This window comes from Syngnathus typhle, linkage group LG16 (assembly GCF_033458585.1).
Source record: "Syngnathus typhle isolate RoL2023-S1 ecotype Sweden linkage group LG16, RoL_Styp_1.0, whole genome shotgun sequence".
Lineage (NCBI taxonomy): Eukaryota > Metazoa > Chordata > Actinopteri > Syngnathiformes > Syngnathidae > Syngnathus > Syngnathus typhle.
In genome coordinates, this window is record NC_083753.1 from 5,102,148 (window position 1) to 5,123,250 (window position 21,103).

Genomic DNA, 21,103 nt, shown 5'->3' on the forward strand with positions numbered 1-21,103 from the left:
CTCCTCCCCGTGTCTTGGTTGATGACGTAAAAAAAAAAGTCTTTTTTTTCTTCAATCAATTAATTATTTATTTGTTCATTGTGAATAACAATAGATAAATGAATAAAAAAAGTGTGATAGAAATGATTTTTTCATTCGGTACTTAAGATCACGTAACCACATCAGCACGCCCTCCTGCATCAAAGGTATGACGGTGAAAGCCGTCATCTATTTGCTGGTGCACATTGAACTTCATACATCTATTGTCAATATAGTATAACAAATATATAAATGCTCTTCTGTCTACACGGTGAGAACAGCCATATCGTGTCAGGTCATACTGTAATACTTCATTGTCTTCAGGAACATTTTCATACACACACACACACACACAAAATATCAAATGAATTTGGCAACTGGTGCCCATTGGGAATGCAACACTCATTCTCAAGGCTGAGGCTCTGAGCTCATTGATATGACATTGTGATCAGAAGGGACAGAGTGGAAGAGCCATGAGAACAGGCAAGTCTATAAAGTGGTCAGCCAAGAATGGCGATATCAAGCGCTGTCTGTATTCATACGGGTTGCAAAAGGGTGTTGTCGGAACCGTCAGCCGGTTGAGCTCACAGGGTTGCAGTTTGGAGCCATCAATCACCATCTCCGGTCAACTTAACGCACGTGTCACATACTAGCAGTACAAGTACAGTCTTCAAATTGCACTAAATGTTTGCGTTTAGTCATATTCACATTTAAGAGGCCCCACCAATAGGCATGCTCTGATTATAGGTCAAGCCAGTACTTCGTTTTGTATATTTAAAAAATAAAAATGTATCCATCGATTCTTCATAATGCACAATGTAACAATCATTCACTTCAATAATTGATCTATTCAATTATGATGGTTGAGATGATACCAGGAATTGGTCAATGCAAGAAAACTATTTCATGCATAGAAAAAAGATGCATGAAACTGTTGTAGGTCCATGTTTTGGTCTCATCAGGAATAGTCGTTCTTGTGCCAGACGGCACACACGTACGTCTGACTAATAAAGAATAGCAAAATCGGTTAGGTGTTGATTCATCTGATTTGTGTGACATCAATCAAATATGTAAATATACACTTGATCTAGCTTGCATGGCACCTGACTAAATCCACTGTGAGCAAATCTTTTCAAGTTTAAGTCAAACGAAAAAAAAAGGCAATGATCCATATCGATCGACTTTTACAATAACGACTTTGATTGGAATGAGACTGGATCAGGGTAGGTAGGCAGTCTTCTGAGATGTCAGCCAGGGTAAAAATAAAAAAGGAATATATATGCATTCTAGATGAAATAAAATCTGTCTTTCAAACCTTGACGACCGCTGGCAAGCTTACTAAACACCAAGAACTTTTTCCCCCCCAACAGTGAACCTTGATGTAAGTGAATATGCTAAATTACAATCGAAAACAAGAATTAAAGTATTAGGAATATTTCAGTAAAAGACTAGGACATAACACGGCCCATGGAGGAGGTCACCTTTCCAAAAACCTCTGGAACCGCCTGGGCAGCAGTGGCATAAACCTTCCATTAGGTGGCGGAGTATCAAACGTGTTGAGGATGGCATGACAGTTACGCTAGCGCGTGTGTGTGTGCGCGCGCGCGTGCGTGTACGTGTCAGCGCAGCCACGAGCAGGGCACCCACTGGGGTTCCGTGTCCAGTTTGTTGATGAGTCTGAGCAGCTCGGCGTAAGCTTTGTCCTGGTCTGTGTTGACTATGATGGCATCAAACAAGTGACCCCAGCTCTGCTCCATCTCGCGCGCTCGCTCAATGATGTCCCGGAGCTCCTCGGGCTGTCCCCAATCACATCAAGAAGAATTAGAAAGGCTCAAAGCCACAGCAATGCAGCTGCCGCCGCCATTTCCCACAGACCTTGGGGTTCTTGTTGTCTTTCGCCAGCAGGGCTCGGAGCCTTTCCTGGGAAGGCGGCGCTATGAAGATGATGTATGGTTTTAAATCCAAACTCCTCAGCACCTTCAGGGCCTACGCGCACAAATTCAACCAATAACCTCTAAATAGACAGTCGTTCATGTGGAAAAGTTGAAAGCCATGCATAGACTACTTGTGTGCGCAAAGAGACACACACCAACCTGAGTATGTAGACAGAGCACACATATTTTGCCAGTGTTGATGACCTGTCTGACCGAGTCCGTGCTTGTCCCGTAAAGATTCTTCTCAAACTCGCCAAACTCAATCAGCTTCCCTAAAAAAAGGCATCCACGTTTTGTAGCAATTTGGTTTCATTTCAAATGGGGACGCAAAAGCTTACCAGCAGCCAGCTCGCTCTCAAACACCTGGCGAGAAACAAAATGGTAATCTCGCCCACCGAGCTCGACGTCTCGCCGGCTCCGCGTTGTGTCTACAAGGCACGATCCCAAGTACACTAGGTATAGATGGAGTACGCACGCAAAGTTTGCACATGCACGTGTGCGCGGGTTGAAATCTTACGAGGTACGGCGCCAGCAAAGCGTTCCGGTTGGTTGTTGACAAGTCTCTGTCGAAGTTCTCCCTTCCCACAGCTCGCCGGGCCGATCAATGCAATCGGCCGCTTCCTATTGGCTGGCTGGTGGTACAGGGCCATCTCCTCGTAGGTCAGAATCTCTTCGTCCATATCTAGGCCAGTTGGCAGAGCGGATACAATGGTTGGACAGAAAGACTCTCGGACATAGTTGTTGCGTGCGTACCATCATTTCTCGGAGAGTTGGAAAGCAGCTTCTTTCTCTTGCGCTTGTTCTTTTTGGCACACCATAACTTTCCTGAGAAAACAGACGATAAACGTCAAGCACCTCACAAGATTCCTTCCATCTTGGCAATTGTGACAAGGACACACCCGCCGACTTGTCTGGCTCTTTGTCTTCTTCTATTGTCTGTTTCATGGCTTCTCTCTGCTGCTGGAAACTCTTTCCTATGACAAAAAGCAAAGAGAAAAACATGCATATGTCACTTGACAGCACTATAACCACCACCACCAAAGCTAATAAGCCCAATCAAGACCTGGTACTAATCCAGCCAGAGGCTGATTCTCTTCGTCACCATCTCGATATGCCTGCCACCAATTGGGGTCAGACTGGCTGATGATGTGAAGAATGTCGCCTTTCTGGAAGGACAAGCCCAACTCTCTGCACGGCACGTAGGGGTCATCGGATGGGTCGTAGTCAAAATACGCTTTCACGTGTACCTAAAGGACATGTTGACTTGTTTAGAAAAAGGCGGCCTTTGTTCCCTTGGGAATCATCAGTAACACAAAGCGTCTCAGCACACTTACTACATTCTCTTTGAGTGGGGGGGGTTTGCTCGGAGTACTCGGAATGAGTACAAAGGTCAGAAGGCCGTGCATGTCGGCCTGAAACAAAGTCGTTTTGCAAATGCTTCATTGTTACGTTCTTAACAGGTCCTACGTCCGCCGACGCAAACTTGAATAGAAATGCGCTGGATAGTTTGTTTGTTTGTTTACCAGAATGTCAAAGACTTGGTTGACATCTTTCCCTTTTATTTCAATTCCATTTATCTCCAATATTTCATCTCCTTCCGCTAAAAGTCCGCTTCGTTCGGCCGCTCCTCCTCGAACGATCCTACTGATGATCACGCTCTCCATTTCATTACGGACCGTGGCCCCCTGCAGAAAGGACAGACAGACCCGGTCCGGTCCGGTCGGTGTGAGTCGACAGCTGGCACATTTTTTGCAGACTGTTAGTTGATGCAACATGGAAAAAACAATCAGATTGAGTTGCATCGGCCAAGTCAGAAATTGAAACAGCGCTATTCGCATGGAGGACATGCTATTGGACTGATTCGGAGCGTATCTGATTGCTCTTACCAGTGGAATGTCTCGGGCTTTCTCGATGTGAACAATCTTGACACTCTCTCCTCCCCATTGCGTCAGTGTCTCTGTTTGACTGCTCAGTGGTTCCACTTCCATTTCTTTCTGGGCTATGCTGTCATGTGCCAGAAGCAAAGACTGCAACATAAAGACAAAGACAAAGACAAAGACACACACACACACACCATAGCAATCAACTCACAACAATTATTATTATTTTGTTAACTCCTCTCACGTGCGAGTCTTCACCTGGATGTGAATGTCTGACAAGAGAGTGCAGAGTTCCAGTCCTTCTTTGTTCGCACTTGTTTGGCTGAGATTTCGGACCTGAGGTGACAACAACATCTGATGTCATGACTTTAGTCTGCGTAGCTGCATTGGATTCCATCGAGTGGCAGCTGTTGGGCTTTTATTTTCAAGTTGACCATGATTGAATTACGTGGGTGTCTTGTATTCGAGTTACAGAATTGTTGTTGCAATGTCGCGCAGCGCCAGCCAGCCAGCGTAACAGATGTCAGCTAGCCCTGTGCTAGTAAACTAACACTCACCGTTGCCTTAAGAAGCGACGCTAGCCTTTTAGCCTAGCAGGTATGGACAATGAGATTACCTCCAGTGCCAGCTCCAGTGCCTGGTGTGTTTGTGGGTATGGGGGAGAGGGTCTGTGCATGCTGCTGGCCACGGCATTATGAATCTTGAGCGCGGACTGGAAATCTGACTGGAAAAGAAGGGCACAAAGGTATTGATGGCTTGTCCACGGCTACGTTGGAAAAGGAGCTAAAAGCTTGCGAGAGATGCAAAACCATGATCATTTAGAGCGCTTTGCACTCGCTCGGGCGTTTGCAGTTCACGGAGCAAAGCGGGGCTATTAGCACCGGCATTGACGACTACCCAACCGTAACACAACAAACAATGACATTTGAATAACTAGTGCATATCTCCACCCCTGAAATAGAGAATGAGCGGGTTGTCGTTTTAAAAACGCCACTAGCGTGTTTCACGTCAAGGTGGAGATACACGACAGTTCAAACTAAAGTTTGGACAAAAGCATCCTAGTTGCACAAAGTCACCCAAGTGAACTGTCCTACTTGTAGTCTTCATGGGGGGGGAATTGAGCTCAAACTACCGCTACACACAGAAGAACATTTTCACTGTCGACCCAGAGAGAATTACACGCATACGATTACTAGCTGTTGAGAGTAGAGTAAAAGTCCTTTTTACTGACTGAATTGAGTTGAGTTGGATCACCAAGCATTCTTTAAGCCAGAGCGCCTTCCTCATTTCCAATCACCAAGGTTTGGAACAATTTTTTGGAGGTGGGAAAAAGCAGAAACAAGATGCTAGTCATCCGTTCTTTGAGCACGGAATGTTCCCCCTCAAATTGTGTGACGCTTTGAAGCAACAAAACATTCCCCTCGGTCGCTAGCTTTTGCTACAATACAATGGCAAAGGCGTGAAGCCAGTCAAGGCAGGCAGGCAGGCAGGCAGCAGGATGAGAGCAAATGGCCATGGCTGTTACAAGCGCAATCCATCCATCCGCTTCATTTTGGAGGACTAGCTTCCCTTTTCAAGGCTCAATTACCTTGTTAAGTAGCGCAAGCACCAGCTCGATGTCATTCTGACTCTGCTGGTCGGTCAGACAGCCCCGGACCAGCTTGAGTGACAGCAACAACTCCTCTAACTCTGCAAAGCAAAACACAGTGACACAGTTACAAGTCTTAGCCAAACAACAGATCAGCCCGAGGGAAGAACCCCTTTCACTTTATGAATACTAGCCAAAGGGCGCTCGTACCGAGCAAAGTGTGGTGCCGAGCGCCGAGCGCGGGTCGCTGCGACGCGTACGTGTCCTGCAGGAACGTGGGGTTGTCGATGCCAACGTGGGGATTCTGAGAGAGCTTCTTCAGCCTGAGTGACGCATTCAGATCCAGCTGCCGGCCTTCCTCCTCCCGACGACGACGCAGGTCCTCCTAGCGCCGCAGAAAAGTCAAGTGGTAGAATCTCTTTCAATAGTTCACGCTCACAAGGACAAAAAGGGGCATTTGTGAAGGACATCTTCAGTCAGTATAAGGCGCGGTCAAATCTTGAGCGTCATACCTGGTGTTGTCTTATTCGCTCCAGCTGGGCAGATCGGCGAACCGGCAGCGTCCGGCTTCCCAGTTCGCCCGGGCAGTCCACGGCCATTTCCCGGTGCTGCTGTGTCGGCTCTTCATCTCCTCCCTCACCGGCGACGTGGCCGTTCAGATGAGAGGTTGTCATCCCGAGTGCCGATGACTGCAGAGATCAACGGGTGGATTTTACGACGGGAGGGATTTCTAGGAGGGAAGCTCCATGAACAACGCAGCCATGTTAGCCACACCTGTGGAGAAAGCACATGTCAATGAGGTAGTCCCTCTTAAAACATGCAAATTGGAACAAGGTTATTAAAAAAAATAAAGGAACCCCAATATCTATCTGCCTCAAAAATGCTCAGTGTGACTTTCGAATCGTGGCGAAAACTCTTATCAAAATTGGAGCGCAGCAATCCACCCTGACAGTGGACCGACGCATGCATGTCAACAGAGGTGAATGGAAGAGGCATTGATGACTTATCTTGGTCACAGCAACCACAACAGCAGGTTTGATATGCTATCTCTCACCAGCAGGGCTGTGTATTGACGCGACCGCGCACGTACGCACGCACGCACGCACAACTTCGACATACGCACGTAATACTCCGATCCCATGGTGCAGGGGTGAGGAATGCCAGGCAGTCCTGGGAACAAAATTCCACGGCTGGGGGAGGGAGGGAAGTGGGAGTGTATACAAGACCACATAGTTGTGTGACCAACACACAAAAGTTACACTACTTTTTAGACTTTGATTAAGACTTTCTATTGAATTTGCAAGCACAGGCGCAAAGACACAAAACAGGAATGGTAAGTGTTAAACATTGTTTGTTGCATATTTTTACTCATCATGAATGAATCTTTGATTGTCTATCTGTAGTAGCAGCTACAGAAAAATGAAATCCTCTTGTGTTTGATGGCTAAAGTAAATCTGTAACCACCTTGGAGGGAGGGAGGGAGTAAGTCTCTCTCTCTCTCTCTCTTTCTCTCTCTCGTGTGCAAGTCACAAGGAAAAGTCGTAGCAAGCAAGGTAGCCCCATTTAAGTTACTCCTGAGGATAGAGCGGGAGGAGATGAGGGAGGCCAAAGAAACAGTTCATAGATGCAGGTGTCAGAGGAAGATGATGAGGACAAATGGAGTTGGAAGCCATCCATCTGCTGCGGCAAACGGCCAAAAGGAGATCGTTCATCGTTGCCGCATGTCATTCTGCGGTCGTCGTTTTGACACAATGTAGCGGGCAAAAAACACGTTCTCAAAAGTATCAGGTCGGCGTTGCAAAATAGAAGATTTGGGTTCACAAACTGTGATGTGAATTGTCTTTCTTGAGCCTTGTTCATTAAATGCAGGCGACCCCGACGTTGCCGACGCAGAAACCGAGCCAAACCTTATCACGCACGCAAGCGCAGACCCACTCCCTAAAGAGGGAGGGAGGGATGAATGTACAAGCCGGTACCAAGCATAGCGAAAGCAAGCCCGCATAAAAAGGAAAGTCGAACTGGATTTCCTTGGATGGCTTTTGGGCATGAATGCAAGCTCTTTTGTTAATATCAAATCTTGACATCAATGTTTGGCAGGGTAAAAAGTGCACACTTTCTTCCTTTTATTTCCTCAAGTGTGCAGCTTGTTGCATATCATACCGGCCCCCAACATTTCCTGAAAGGAGCTTCAGGAGTTCTTATTTGGCTACAAGGTAGGCCTGCTCAGAATCAAGCCGTTCAAATGATATTGCACTATTAGCCCATGCAATGTCACAAGAAATGTCTGATACAATTGTAAGCTTTTATCTCAATTTCACAGGTCAGATGCAAACTGTGCATCTAGGGTGATGACAATCACTCGCCAACTTCGGTTACTTTGCCGCATGAAAAAATAACATGCTTTTCTCGCATTTGATGACAAAACGCTGTGTTTTGTTTGGCTACGTCGCAATAATATCGATTGGACAGCTCTATGCAACAACAAGATCGCATTGTTTTCCAATCTCGTGCAGCCCTTGTCCGTCGATCAGAGAAACATGTGTTTTCTTATTTGATGGTAGCCTGCCTGCATTGTCGGTCAGTGTCAACGACTTTTCCAATTAGACGGCTAGGGCACGGTGACAGCTAACTGTGGGTGGGAGAAAGAGTCAGTCCTACCACCAAAAGTTACGACTTTACCAACAGATCGCTGCTAATAAACGCCAGTTGTTTCAAACTGTGTTTGTTGACGTTCCTCAATCGTATCGCTTGCCGAATAGGTCGAATGAATGTCTTTCGTCAAGCTACAATTAGCAGCTAACTAGCTAGCTCGCTCGCTGCTTCCTGCAGCACCTGTTGATAACAAAGCCACTTTTTTTTTCTTTTTCTTTTATCCGGGGCGAAAACGCGACATGACTCACGCTGTTCCAACGGGGTCCCACCTTCCTCTGGTGAGGCCTAATCCAACTCGTTGTCGTTCTTCGGGCGCTATGTCACGGTTTCACTACGAGAGGTTAACAGGTCGGTTCTTGTGTTCCGCAGATCGGACGCGTCCTATCCCGCCCTCCTCCGCGCCGCCCTCCGCGCCGCATCCGCCCTCCGCGCCGCCCTCCGCGCCGCATCCCGCCCTCCGCCCCGCCCTCCGCGCCGCATCCCGCCCTCCGCCCCGCCCTCGTCGCTCTTCTCTCACTGTCGTCATCATCTCGCATACAGAAGAGGGAGGAAAGAGACCGCCCCCCCCCCTCGCCGGCCCGCCCCGCCCCCCTCGCCGGCCCGCCCCCACAACCGCACAACGACCAAAATGATTGGATAAGCCGATAACAGAAAGGCACCCTGACCAACCAAATACTGTTTTCTTCAACCGCGTTCAGAACACAAACGACATTTCAGAGGTTAGCAACTTGATGCCCGCGGGCCCCAGGTAGCCCCAAGGATCACATCCGAAAGTTTTGCACTGATGTTTATGCGGATTTGGATTGAACAAAAAGGAGGAGAGGGGTGAAGAAAGCAAAAAAAAAAAAAAAAAAGACAGAAGGAACCCAAGGAAAAAGAACAAATGAATGAAAGAAAGAACAAATGAAAAAAACGACTAAACGGCGGTGTAACAAAACAGGATATAGAATAATCAGGATTCATTTTATTAATTCATTTCCAGTTTCAATAATATCATTACAGAAAAACAATTTACATGATATTTTATACAGTAATAGTAGAATGCTGTGAAATTGCTTCAAGTGCTGGTCATCGTTTTATCGTGTGTGCAATGTGAGACTGATTTCAGTCAAGTGTTAAGAATCACTCAGTACAAAGGCAGTAATGAGCTGCTTTTTTCTTACGCCAATCAATCCGTCAGGCTTTGATTCCCACCTCTTGGGGCTGGGCAGGTGCCTGCCCGCAAGAGCTCCTATGCTGTGTTCAGGTCATAATGGAGTTCACTGGAGGAATGGCAAAAAAACACTTTTTTTATTCTAATGTGTGAACAACCGCTGACCAAGCTAAAATGTCATTCACTTCACCTTCCTCCACTTTGCCATCTAAGACATGAGCGCAGCATGAGACCCCCGCTTTAACCAATCTACATCTGAGGTATCAGGGATAATTCTGATATACGCACGCCCACGCACACTACAGGTATAAATAGAAATGGGCCAACATCACCTTACATAGAGAACAATCAAAATAAGCACAAGGACAAATGGAGCATTAATATTAGAAAGAAATCCTGCCCATAATGGCAACCTGCCCAAAGCGTAAGCTTCACCAAAGGGGAGGTAGGAATACGGGTGGGGTTGAGCAAAGACAACAAGGGTCAGTCAGTCAGTCAGGAGAAAGGCTCAAAGACACCAATCGCTCGTGCTGCATCCATGTCACAAATGACGATGGTGACGTGAACTCATTTTTTCCAATTAAAAAGAACCAACGACTTGCATCCTCAAACTTTGGGCAAGTGAAGCAAAAAAAACAATTACTAGCAGCATCCTTTCATTAAAAACATCAACAAGTCAACTTGGTGCCGTCACTATGTAGTACGTGTATTCATCAAATGAATAGTATCAGTGCAGTGCAACCAACTTGTTTTTCTCCTACCACGAGAATGCAGCATTACTCCTTCTGGACGGACGCCCGCCTTCGTTTGGCACCCGTAACAATGACAAGAAGAATCAGCAAAGTTTTGGAGCGAAGGCTGGGTGGGGGTAGATTGCTTACGGTGCGCTTATTTGGCAAATTCTTCAAGGTCCGTCTCGAATCGCAGTCGACTACTCTACTTTGTATAGAAAGGGATGCCGTTCCAATCGGTTCAATATTTACGAAAGAACAGATCAAATGCTATTATCAGTCACATTTGTCGGGGTGCATACAGTACAGCGATTCCGATTGTGGACTTCAATACAATCGAACGATGCGACGGTAAATCACTGGAAGAAGTTTTATGTAACAAAGAGAAGCCATTCCCAACCCGGCGGCAAATGATTGCGTTTCATTTTCTTTCAATCTATTTTTGCTGAGCTGCACCAGGCAGGACAATTCAAATGTATTCCCATGTCGTCACGGCTCTCTGTTCAATAAAACAGGTTGACCTTTCCCGCCGTTTGCCGGTACGTTGGATCGGCATTATTTCAGCATTCGCTTAATGACATTTTTGGAAACGGTTGCCTTCGATCCAGGTGGGCAAATCCTGAAATAGAGAAGGCAATTTCTGCACAAAGCCAATGTTGAAAAATTGAGGCGGCGCTGCAATGTCGACCAAATCGATGAAAAGCTCCGACCCGGCTGCGCTGCAAAAAGATAGAACTGAATGGAGATGATGAGACTTTGCCGATGGGTTCCGATTCCTCGGAATCCTTTGTTGTTGTTATCGTCGTCGTCTGCTTCCTGAGCGTTGTCCTTGATCAAGGCACCAAATCCCACAAATTTGAAAAAAGTCCAAGAAAAATAGATCAATCCAATGAGCCCATCTATGTACTATTTTGGAACTTTTTTGCTTGCATCACAAGTCCTCAAGACTTTCCTAGCATTTGACCTCGACAAAGTGAACAAGATGCTGCCAAGTGACACGAATGCGCATGGCTGAATCAAAGCAAAAGTGCTCTAACCTGCATTGCCCTAACGGAGCCAGCGGCCACATTTGACAACAGCTCATAATTATCTGCCATCCATTTGCAGGCTCTGCTCTATGAGAGAGCGGGGAAAAAAAAAAAGAAGAGATAATAGCTACTCGAAACGCAAGGATGAGAAATCACTATCGTGGCCCAACGTAAAGGTTCACCAGTTTCATCGGGTCACGTAGTGTGCACCTTTATTTGAAGGACTTACTTTATCACTCTTGCGTACGGACAGTCAACGTTTCTTTTGGCTTGGCTGCGCAAGGGGTTTCAATCAATCATTGGCTTTGTACAAAAGAGCAAAAAGGAAAGGGACAAAATGGCTTGTGGCAGAAGCAGAGGAAGGACTCATTCTATAGCTAGTCAGAAAAAGTGCTCAACGCACAAAGCAAATGAAATCCAGAGACAACAATGGGATTACTACTAGAATGATGATGATAGTCCATCAGAACCAGAATAATATAAAGTACAGATATTAATCATCATTATAATCAGGAGAATCATAGAATATTACAGAATAAATCTCATTTGTATATACGTATTTCTTCACATTTCTTTTTCTTAATATCTTCACAATGCAGACCAATGAGGATTCAGCCTCTGCTGGCTCCAACTGGCTGTTGCATATGACATCACAGCTAATAGATGCCCCCGCCCATTTTTTTTCTTTTTTTTGTCCCCCCTCCTGTGCAGGCAGGAAGTTCCAGCACCGTCAATGTATTTGTCATGAGTGACTGAAATCTGGGGAGAAAAATATCTCGGTTGATACTTTGATACGGAAAGAGTGAGCGCCCGCCCGCCTGCCCGAAAGCCCGCCTGCCCGAAAGCCCGCCCGCCCGCCCGCCGTGTTCAAAGCAGAGAAGGCACCTGCATCATAGCCGTCCGATGACCATGACATCCACAACTTCTCCCTTGTGCAGTTCCACGTACTGCTCGGTTTTAGGCGGCAACATCAGCAAGCCGTTGGCACTACGCATGGACATTAGCCTGCTGGACACTTGGTTACCTGAAGAAGATCAACAAGGCTCATGAAGATGTTCCAAAAGCATGCCTGCCTGCCTGCCTGCCTGCCTGCATGCACGTTCCCTCCCACCTGTGCTTTGAGCCCAGGGCAGTGGCTCCTGGTGATGCCAGGTGAGAATGCAGCGATGGTACTCTGGTCGAGGATCCAGCTTCACATCACACGAAAGCTAGAACAAAAACAAAAGCTCCACTAACTCGGGAGCCGATTGGCAAAACAAATGGATAACATTACCGACATGTACGTAGGTCTATTTTTAAGCGTATGGGTCACTTGTTTTTTCATTTCCGGTGATGGAGTAGGATTTCCTCTGTGGAGTGCAGACAATTTCCTGGTTGGATGTTGTCTGCACTTACAGACAGATTTCAAGTGCTCAATCCTGATGTTAAAGTGTCAATTTGAGCTTAGCGTTCCTCATCTATCCTTTGTGAGAACAACATTGGCGTCGTGCATTGTATTGTTTGGATGACCAAAAGCAAAAACGGCCCAAAGAATACATCGAGATAAGAACAAGAATAACAACCATTAAGGATGATGGGGTTGGTTGGTGGTGGGAAAGACCCGCCCCCATGAAAGAAAAGAAAAGAAAATGCCTTTCGGGCATTCTTTGTCCGTGTGTGCGCGAGCGAGTATGTGGGTTACCCTGGCTTTAATAATTGTGGGTCTAGGGTCCAGAATGCCTTGCATCTTCCTCAGTGCAGGGATCACAAAGAGATTACATGTAACCACTGCAGACACTGGGTTACCTGCAAAAACAAGTGAGCTCAGCTTTTCAGCACGTCATGCCTCCAGTCCCACCATTGAAGGCTTTCGGGATTCAACGATAGCGCTATTAGCACCCAATGTGTCGGAAACTAAAACACTGCGTAGTAGTGAATTGTCTTTTGCAAAATATGTATGTGTCTGGGCAAAAGAAATCTGGAGCATATCATAACGCAAACATGTTTGGTACCTGGCAGAGCAAAGATGAGTTTCCGCGCTCCGTCAATGTCAACGGTGGCAAAAGTAGTCGGAAGGCTGAAAACAAAGACAGAGCCAGCGAGCGCAGCTTTGAAGGCAAACATTGCACTGCAGGCAGCGGGATGTGGCCGGCGACGAAATGGAACGAAAAGTAAGGAGATCGTTTAGACAAGTATGACTCACCCTGGCTTCATGAACACACGTCCAAAGTGAATCTGAGCATGAAGGTCAATATCCAGCACCTGCTTCAGGAAGTCCTGGTTGGACACAATAAGTTAGCATCAGGTGATCGTGCCGGATGCAATTTGGTCCCCATTGACGGCTTACTTTCTCGCCCATGGACACACCCCCTGAGGTGATGATGACATCGGCACGACTGATTCCCTCGTGGAGAGCTGAGAGCAGGTCATCGGGGCTGCACGCGCACACACGCACGCACATACGTACGACATGTCACTTTCGGTTCATGAATCATTACGCATGCTGCTAAAACACAAGAAGAAAGCCCATTGTGTTACATTACAAAGTCGGGAGCCCCTAGTGGCGGGACACGGGCTTGGCAGTTTGCTCGGAACTTTTACAGAGGCAGCAAATCATTTGTATGTCTTTACTTGTCTCCAACGATGCCCAGGTTAATGGTCGGGTATCCGTGTTCCTGGATGGTCGCCAGCAGAGTGGAGCGGTTGGAGTCTCTGATCTTTCCCGGGTGAAGGTCATCCTCTGGATTCAAAAGCTTCAATGCGAACCAAAAAAATCCAATCAGAATCAGTGGCTTTATTAAGGGAGAAGCCGGCCGGCGAATGGCACCTCATTTCCAGTGGACATGACAGCCACCACCGGGAACTTGTGCACGCTGACATCGCTCACTCCCACCGTAGCCAGCAGCCCGATCTCCGATGGCCCCATGTGCGTCCCTTTGGCTAGCACGCACTCTCCTCGTCTGATGTCGTGACCGATAGGCCTGAACGGGTAATCGTGTAAGAGGGGGAAGCAGCCTTTGGCGTGCCAGCCGCCGCTTCTTTTATTTTATACCTGATGTCCTGTCCGGGCCGAGCCTGTACCATAATCCTCACTTCTAACTCTTCGGTGCCCTGAAATGTACGTATATACCGGATGAGACCGACATACGCCCCGGCAACCTTTCTTCTCTTTTTTCCCTTACATCTTCAGACTCTCTCAAGAGTTCCGTATCTTCCACTTGGACGACTGCGTCGGCGCCACAAGGAATGGGAGCGCCGGTGGTCACCCTCATCACTTGGCCCGGCATCACCGTGTGGGTAGGCTGCATTGGAACGACAGTACGCCCTTGGCCTTCAACTAGCGCTTTGAATGAAGTGTTGTCTTTGACGCCAACAAACTGTTTGGATGGCTCAAATCATCCTAAGGAAGGGCTGGCTGGCTGGCTGACCTGTTGTCCGGCCTGCGATTCTCCCATGATGAAGCGATCTCCTGGGCCGTCAGCGGCTGCAGAGCAACAACAGCATACTACATCAGTGATTGTCTCGGGAGAATGCGAAGAGCATTTCAATTGTAGAGGACGCTGTCATCTTGAGTGAAGGGTGAATGCAAGCTTGATCAGCTTGAAGCAAATCCTCCCAATGCCTACCGACCTCTTACAGCATAGCCGTCTTTAACCGAGGCGGGAAATGGAGGAAGGTTGTCTTTGGCATAGATGTCCTGAGCGAGCACTCGACCCAATCCGTCTAGAAAAAACAATACGTACGTACATAATGCAAGAATGACGCAGGCGCATAGTAGTTGAACTTGATCTGATCTACCCGCTGACTGACCTCTGTAATTAATGACTTCAATTCCCAGAATAGGCGTCATCTCTAAAACAGTGATGAAGGCTTTGTCCATGGATGTCAGAGGAAACGGGGACATCCGATGACGCCGTGCCACTTTGCTGATGTCTACCGCGCTGTGGCCTGCACACGCCATCAAAGTTACATTTTGGACAGGCCAGGCCAGGCCAGGCCAGGCATGCAGTTTTCAACTGCTGAGGTGCAAATAACTTACTGGCCCTCAGGATGTTCTCATTACTGCCACATCGGGACTGGACCTGAGAGGGGGTGGGGTGGGGTGGGGTGACGGGCGGACAAAGGCTGATCCAGTCGCACGGAACAAAGTCAAACGAGGGATAGCTATCGCATCAATCGTGCGCGATTGGAAGAAAAAACACATCACGTCCATCGGCCCCGTATCAGCAAAATCGGCCCACCTCATCAAAATGTCACGCAACCATGTGAGCTATCTTAAACAGAAAGCACATTCTGTTGTGCAACACCAAATTAAATGTGACCTTTAGAACAATTCCAGCATGACGTTTCGGCATGAGCATTATTTGTCTTTACGAAGCACACCTCGGAATATTTCTACTGTGCTTGCTTGATAGAGAGGGGGGGGGGGGGGGGAGGCATACGCAGCGAGATGGGCATACGCAGCGAGATGGGCATACGCAGCGAGATGGGCATACGCAGCGAGATTTGAGCAGAAATGCCCATTTTGAACACGAGACAATGTGATTCGTTCCACTTGCGTTCATATGTGCGTACGTACCTTAGGTGTTGGGCATGATGCAGTGGAAAGGCGGGAGGTGGCCTGTGTTGCCCGTGGTGACTCAGAAGGGGTGGAGCTCAAAGAGGCAGAATCTCGAGGAAGCACCTGAACGCCTCGAGAAATAATCGAGTCTGGAATCTACAGGTTAAGAGAGCATAGGAATGAAGATGATCCTTGCTTGTCTCTCTTCAGAAGTCTTGGGCTGTAGTTTACATTGGCTTCCGGTCCATTTAAGATGTGACTTCAAGGTTCTTCTATTAACCTATAAATCGCTGCATGGCTTAGCGCCTTCATATCTCGTCGACCTAGTTGTTCCTTATGTTCCGTCTCGTAACCTTCGTTCGCAAAACGCTACCCTTTTAGCGACACCGAGGGCTAAGAAAATGTCTGCAGGCTCTAGAGCATTTTCTATTCGGGCTCCAGAGCTTTGGAATGCCCTACCAATGGATATTAGGACTGCTACCTCAGTAGAAACATTTAAGACACGTTTAAAGACACATTTTTATGACATGGCCTTTAACTAACCTGTAGTGGCCGATTCGGCTGGAGTTTGTTTTCTCTCCCTCTCCACCCCCTCCCTCCCCCCTCCCCGGCCGGGGAGGTGGTTAGGTGGTACCCATGCTGACAGCGGCTATCTGGATTCTCGTGGCCAATTCAGGATAGGGGAACTGCAGCTCAACCTCCTCGAAGAGCACTGCCAGGACAATTGAGGGCTCCTTTCGACAGCCCTCTGCTGTGACATGGACATCCACTTTTTATTTAATTGATTTTCATGTTGTATCATTTGTGCCCTCTCTGCATCCATTTCAACCTGGTGATCCTGAAAGGGGGATCCTTCCATCTGTGGTCCCTTCTCAAGGTTTCTCATTTTCCCCCTGCTAGGGGTTTTTAAGTTTTTCCTTGCCCTTTTGGGAGCTTAAGATCAGGGGATGCTTTGAGAATAATTGTCAATTTCTGTCTATGTGAAGCCCTTTGAGACTGCTTGTGATTTAGGGCTATACAAATAAACTTGACTTGACTAGTTTGGAAACATTACAAAATAGACTATTGAGTCTATTGCTAAACAGACACATTGATGACACTAGACGTAGGTCACCACGTGTTTGATAAAAGGTGTTTTAAAGAGGCGCAAACCAAGTCGATAGAGTTGAAATCACATAACAAGCTCAAAGTCGAAGGTTGCTAAAAATTCAATGTCAAACACGCAAGAAACGGAGGTTCCGATGTCTGAAGCGATTGCTCGCTTGAGTCGTTTGACGAGACTGACAAAGAGTCAAAGAACATTTATACAAGCGCACGTGCTCATGAGCCTTCAATGAGCTCTGGCAATCTCTTTTGCAAAGGAATACGACAACAATTCGGAAATGCCAATGGGTATTTATATGTCCAGCTACTGCTCGTTTCTACTTCAAAGTGCGTTAAGCGTTTTCCCAAAACAACAACAACAACAACAACAATGCATGCGAGTGGAAAAATGAATCGGCTGATCTGATCAACGAGAGAAAAGGGAGTGTGTGATGGGGCCTCACCTGCTGGTCATGGCTACAGGAGCAGGTGAAATGAGTGGGAGGGGCAGGGGTGTTGCCGGCCAGATAGGGGCCCCCCTTAGCCATGACCTCTGCATGGCAGCGCTGATGGATGGACACCAAAAGGCATGCACGGGTCATACGCAGCAGACAAATGAACAATGACGTGTCGGAGGACGAAACGGCGTGCGTGCGTGCGCGCACGTGACGTGACGTGACGTGACGTGAATGAACCGAGGCGATGAAACGTTCATCCGTACCGGGTGCATTGGAAAGCGCGGAACAGTTCAAAGAAGTTGACATTTAGGGGGAAAACGACAACTAGGATGCGAGTGGAGCGAAAACCCAAATGAATGTGTCCCTGTTGAAAACCATTTGTTCATTGTTGTCAAATGTGTGTCATTTGACAACAATGAACAAAAGAGCATCGTCACATGGCAGCAAGCAATCCAGAGGATCAATTTTGCATGCCCTCCCTCCCTTCCTCCCTCCCTCCCTCTCTCCCTCTCTCCGTCTGTTACCTTTGCAGCGATGGCAGCTGCGGTGATGTGGGAGGAGCCGTGCTGGTGATGGTGATGATGGTGGTGGTGGTGGTGCGCATGTCGACCTCTCCGCCTGTCTTCCTCCTCCTCGTCCTCCTCCTCGTCCTCCTCCTCCTCCTCCTCGCACTGGGTGCCGCGCTCCATGGTGTGGGAGTTGCTGTGCGCGTTGGACAGTAGAGAAGAAGGAGAAGGCAGCTGCTCCAGCGCGGCGTGGACCGATTTGACCCTGACGGTGGCCTCGCGCAGCAGGTCGATGGCGTGAGGCAGAGCAGGAAGGATGAATTGAAAACACTCCTGGAACAACGGCAGCGTGCGTCACATTGTTAGCCAATTTGATCCACATCCATCAAAACAGCTCACGCGTGCCCTTTTATCGACTAGGCGGCGAGCAAAGTTCCAGTGTGGGTGTTAGCTACAGTTGTCAGGAACGAATCAAAGGTCAAGTGAGGGAAAGCAAATGAACATTACCTGAGAGCCCTTCTTGCTCCCTGGCAGGTTGATGATCAGAGTTTTACCACGGATACCGCACACTGGCCTGGAATCAATGATGAGCGCACACAAGCTAGCATCAGGCTCAAAAGATGAGGAAGAAGGGCTGAGAAGATTCACCTGGACAGCATGCCCAGCGGTGTCACGTTGAGAGATCCCATCAGCATCGCCAGAGCCATGCCTGGAGCCTCTCGCTCAATCACTTCTCTGGTGGCCTACAAGAGCAAACAGTGGCTGATTGAGCCCCAAGGCAAAACACTTTTGTTTTGACCCAAAGTTTGGTGAGCGAGAGACAAAATGCCAGTACCTCTGGCGTGACATCACGTGGTGCAAACCCAGTTCCTCCTGTAGTGAGAATAAGATTAAGCTCCTGGTCGTCACACCATTCCAAAAGGGTTTCCTGCGCAAAACAAAGAAATACTGTCGAGCTGAAATTTGATGAGCAGATACACAATCATTTGTACGTCAGCTATTGCGCAACATGAGAGGGAAGATTTCATTTCTGAACATTCCAAATGCAGTAAAATATTAGAACTTGTACCTTGATTTCATCCATTTCATCTGGAACAATTTTATAGGCTGCGATGACGCCACCTAACCTGCACGTTGACACACAAGCAATTAGAGGAATCTGTCAAACGTTTGTGCAAGTGGGTGTGAGTGAGTGTGCGTGCGTGCGCAGACTTACAGAGACGGATCATGGACCAGGTCCTTCAAGTTGACCCCACTCCTGTCCTCAGCCAAGTTCTTGAAACAACTGTCACTGACTGAGAAGGTCACATTTTATGGTTAGGTTCGCACTGCTGGTCTTGAAGTTCATTTTTCTGTGCGCGTAAGCATTCCCATCTTCCTCATATTAAATGCAACCTCAGTCTGTCTGTTCTGTCTGCGCTTTGCCAAAGTGAGCCACATGGCAAAAAACAATGCGGAAGTGAATGTGGTTGGCGCTCCAGCGTCTCATAGCTACAGAGGAGCGAGCGATGTCGTCAACTTGGTGCTGAATGCCAATCGAGCTCCACGCTTGGGAGCAGTCATACGACCTACCCTCACAAAGTAGCACAAGTAGCCTGCTTCGGGTCATTTTTGTACAATTTGGCCGTGCTCCTCCTCATCCTCACGTTGAGGAACATGTCCATCGCTAGCTAACCAGAGCCCAAGCCTATGGTGGTAAAACTGCAGAATTGAAGTGGTGGGCCCCAAAGCAGAGAAGAGGGAGCTTGAAATTGCTGCCTTCTAAGTCTAGGAAACGGATTGGTCATGAAGTGCTCTGGCTTCTTGACGAGAGGGCGTAAGTTCAAGTGTCAAGCGCTCAGCAGGCTTTTGCATTCAAAAGTCCAAATGCTTTCTTTGCCAGTCGGCGGCAGCTGCAGCCGCAGCCGGCTTGCATCCTCTTTGAGCATTTTGAGCACGTCTTGGTTGGAGAGAAGGCGCCAGGCAGCAAGCAGGCCTACTGCCACCGACTCGACTCGGCTGCCCTCTAGTTCCTATCCTCCTTCCTCTTCACGGCTCCATCGGCTAAGCGAATTAGAGAAGCTGCTCAACAACCAGCGGAGGACAATTCATTTGACCCTGGTGACGGCTCTTGCCTCGTTATTCATTTTACACGCAAGCGAGCGAGCGAGCGAGCAAGCAAGAGCGCGCACGATTTATGATGAACATATTCGATTCTTTAGGTGACACAGGCGGGCAGAACAGACGAAAGGTCTATCAAAGTGACAGTGTAGTCGTGAAAACCAAATGCACTTGAGAAAAGCAAGCAAGCAATCTGCAAAAAGACATGAATAATGCAGCTCATAGGCTTGCTGGCTTGCTGGCTTGCAGGCTTGCACGGTCGTTACGCTGCTCGCTCCAAATGATACGACTTTGGGGCAACAACGACAGAGCTCCACGGGAAACGGGGCCTACTTCTTCAAAATAAAAGCATTCGTTGAGATCGAGGCTCATTGAAAGGCTGGCTGGAGAGAGGGAGGGAGGGAAAGAGGGATATCCCCGGCATTTTGAAACTATTTCCCAAACGTCTACTCTCTTTCTGTCGCTTGGCGCTGATGAAAATATCTCGCCATAGTAGCGCCAATGCATCGAAAATGATGTTGAATGTGGCACAAAGCATTAGCACTTCACCGCTCTTAAATGCATGAGAAACATCAATAGCGAGCCGAGCCGTTCAGAACGTATTCCGCCTCTCTCTCTGTCTGTCTGTCTGTCTGTCTGTGTGTGTGTGTGTGTGTGTGTGTGGGGGGGGGGGTTATCTATGTGTGTGTCTGCCTGTGTCTGTGTGTCTGTCTGACCTGCCAAGCAGCTAGCTGCTAACGCAGACCAATGACAGCAAACGGCAGCCACCGGCCAGCTAGTGCGCTGGCTAGCGCGCTGGCTAGCTCTGCAGTGGAAATAGACAGCTAGTTTCGTGACACCGTCGAGCAGCGGTAAACGAACGACACATGCCTATGCTATTTGGGGGGCATTGGATCACGTTTTCCCCAACACATTCTTACCTGTCAGAATTCCCACTCGGGTCTGATGGTCGTGGTTGGTGAGCACCATCCCGTCCGTCGCCATGTTTACAACCGCTGTCTGCACTGTGACAGCACATATATAGAAGCAGTGGTGTGGAGCGTTAGCTGCCGCTGCACCTCTGGAGGACGACTGACTTGCCCTGCCTGCCTGCCTGCCTGGCTGCGTGGCTGCCTGCGTGGCTGCCTGCCTGGCTGCCTGCGTGGCTGCCTGCCTGGCTGCCTGCGTGGCTGCCTGCCTGCGTGCCTGCCTGCCTGCCTGCGTGGCTGCCTGCCTTGCCTGCCTTGCCTGCGTGAACTGGCTGGCGCGTGCTGGCTGGCGCGTGAGCACGGACGCGCGCCTGTGGGGTGGACATAATGGGTTTCAAATTGCTCTAATTTTGTTCTTAAATTTAAAAAAAAAACATCACGTGTCGGGTGAAAGAACACAGCTTACCCCCCCCCCCCCCCAGGTTTTTTCCCCCCCACACGACATGCCCAGTAATTTGCAGGCA

The 21,103-nt window shown here is 48.2% G+C and overlaps 2 protein-coding genes across 10 annotated transcripts; both read right to left on the reverse strand.

Annotated features, from left to right (window-relative positions):
• Positions 1-41: 41 nt before the first annotated feature.
• pals1a (protein associated with LIN7 1, MAGUK p55 family member a) lies at positions 42-8,477 on the reverse strand. Of its 3 annotated transcripts, none has more exons than XM_061300724.1 (17): positions 8,342-8,477; positions 5,933-6,194; positions 5,631-5,805; positions 5,421-5,521; positions 4,449-4,556; positions 4,091-4,168; positions 3,839-3,979; positions 3,476-3,637; positions 3,287-3,364; positions 3,016-3,199; positions 2,852-2,926; positions 2,706-2,777; positions 2,470-2,634; positions 2,291-2,380; positions 2,112-2,224; positions 1,894-2,004; positions 42-1,814 (listed from the first exon to the last, which is right to left on the reverse strand). In XM_061300724.1, exons 2-17 carry the CDS (start codon positions 6,092-6,094, stop codon positions 1,638-1,640), a joined length of 1,992 nt encoding a protein of 663 aa, XP_061156708.1. In that variant the 5' UTR covers positions 6,095-6,194; positions 8,342-8,477; the 3' UTR covers positions 42-1,637. The 3 variants fall into 3 exon arrangements, with proteins under 3 accessions (XP_061156708.1, XP_061156707.1, XP_061156709.1); XM_061300723.1 differs by having other exon boundaries at positions 8,321-8,477; XM_061300725.1 differs by having other exon boundaries at positions 5,933-6,109; positions 8,321-8,472.
• Positions 8,478-9,016: 539 nt separating this feature from the next.
• LOC133168938 (gephyrin-like) lies at positions 9,017-20,867 on the reverse strand. Of its 7 annotated transcripts, XM_061300667.1 has the most exons (24): positions 20,592-20,804; positions 18,788-18,866; positions 18,641-18,698; positions 18,407-18,499; positions 18,220-18,314; positions 18,079-18,145; positions 17,590-17,904; positions 17,072-17,173; positions 15,543-15,680; positions 15,003-15,045; positions 14,774-14,911; positions 14,594-14,686; positions 14,392-14,447; positions 14,146-14,265; positions 14,016-14,074; positions 13,791-13,944; positions 13,595-13,716; positions 13,311-13,398; positions 13,167-13,240; positions 12,976-13,040; positions 12,666-12,769; positions 12,096-12,192; positions 11,870-12,008; positions 9,017-11,743 (listed from the first exon to the last, which is right to left on the reverse strand). In XM_061300667.1, exons 1-23 carry the CDS (start codon positions 20,653-20,655, stop codon positions 11,875-11,877), a joined length of 2,358 nt encoding a protein of 785 aa, XP_061156651.1. In that variant the 5' UTR covers positions 20,656-20,804; the 3' UTR covers positions 9,017-11,743; positions 11,870-11,874. The 7 variants fall into 7 exon arrangements, with proteins under 7 accessions (XP_061156651.1, XP_061156654.1, XP_061156653.1 ...); XM_061300670.1 differs by having other exon boundaries at positions 14,594-14,911; positions 20,592-20,867; XM_061300669.1 differs by lacking the exon at positions 17,072-17,173.
• Positions 20,868-21,103: the final 236 nt, after the last annotated feature.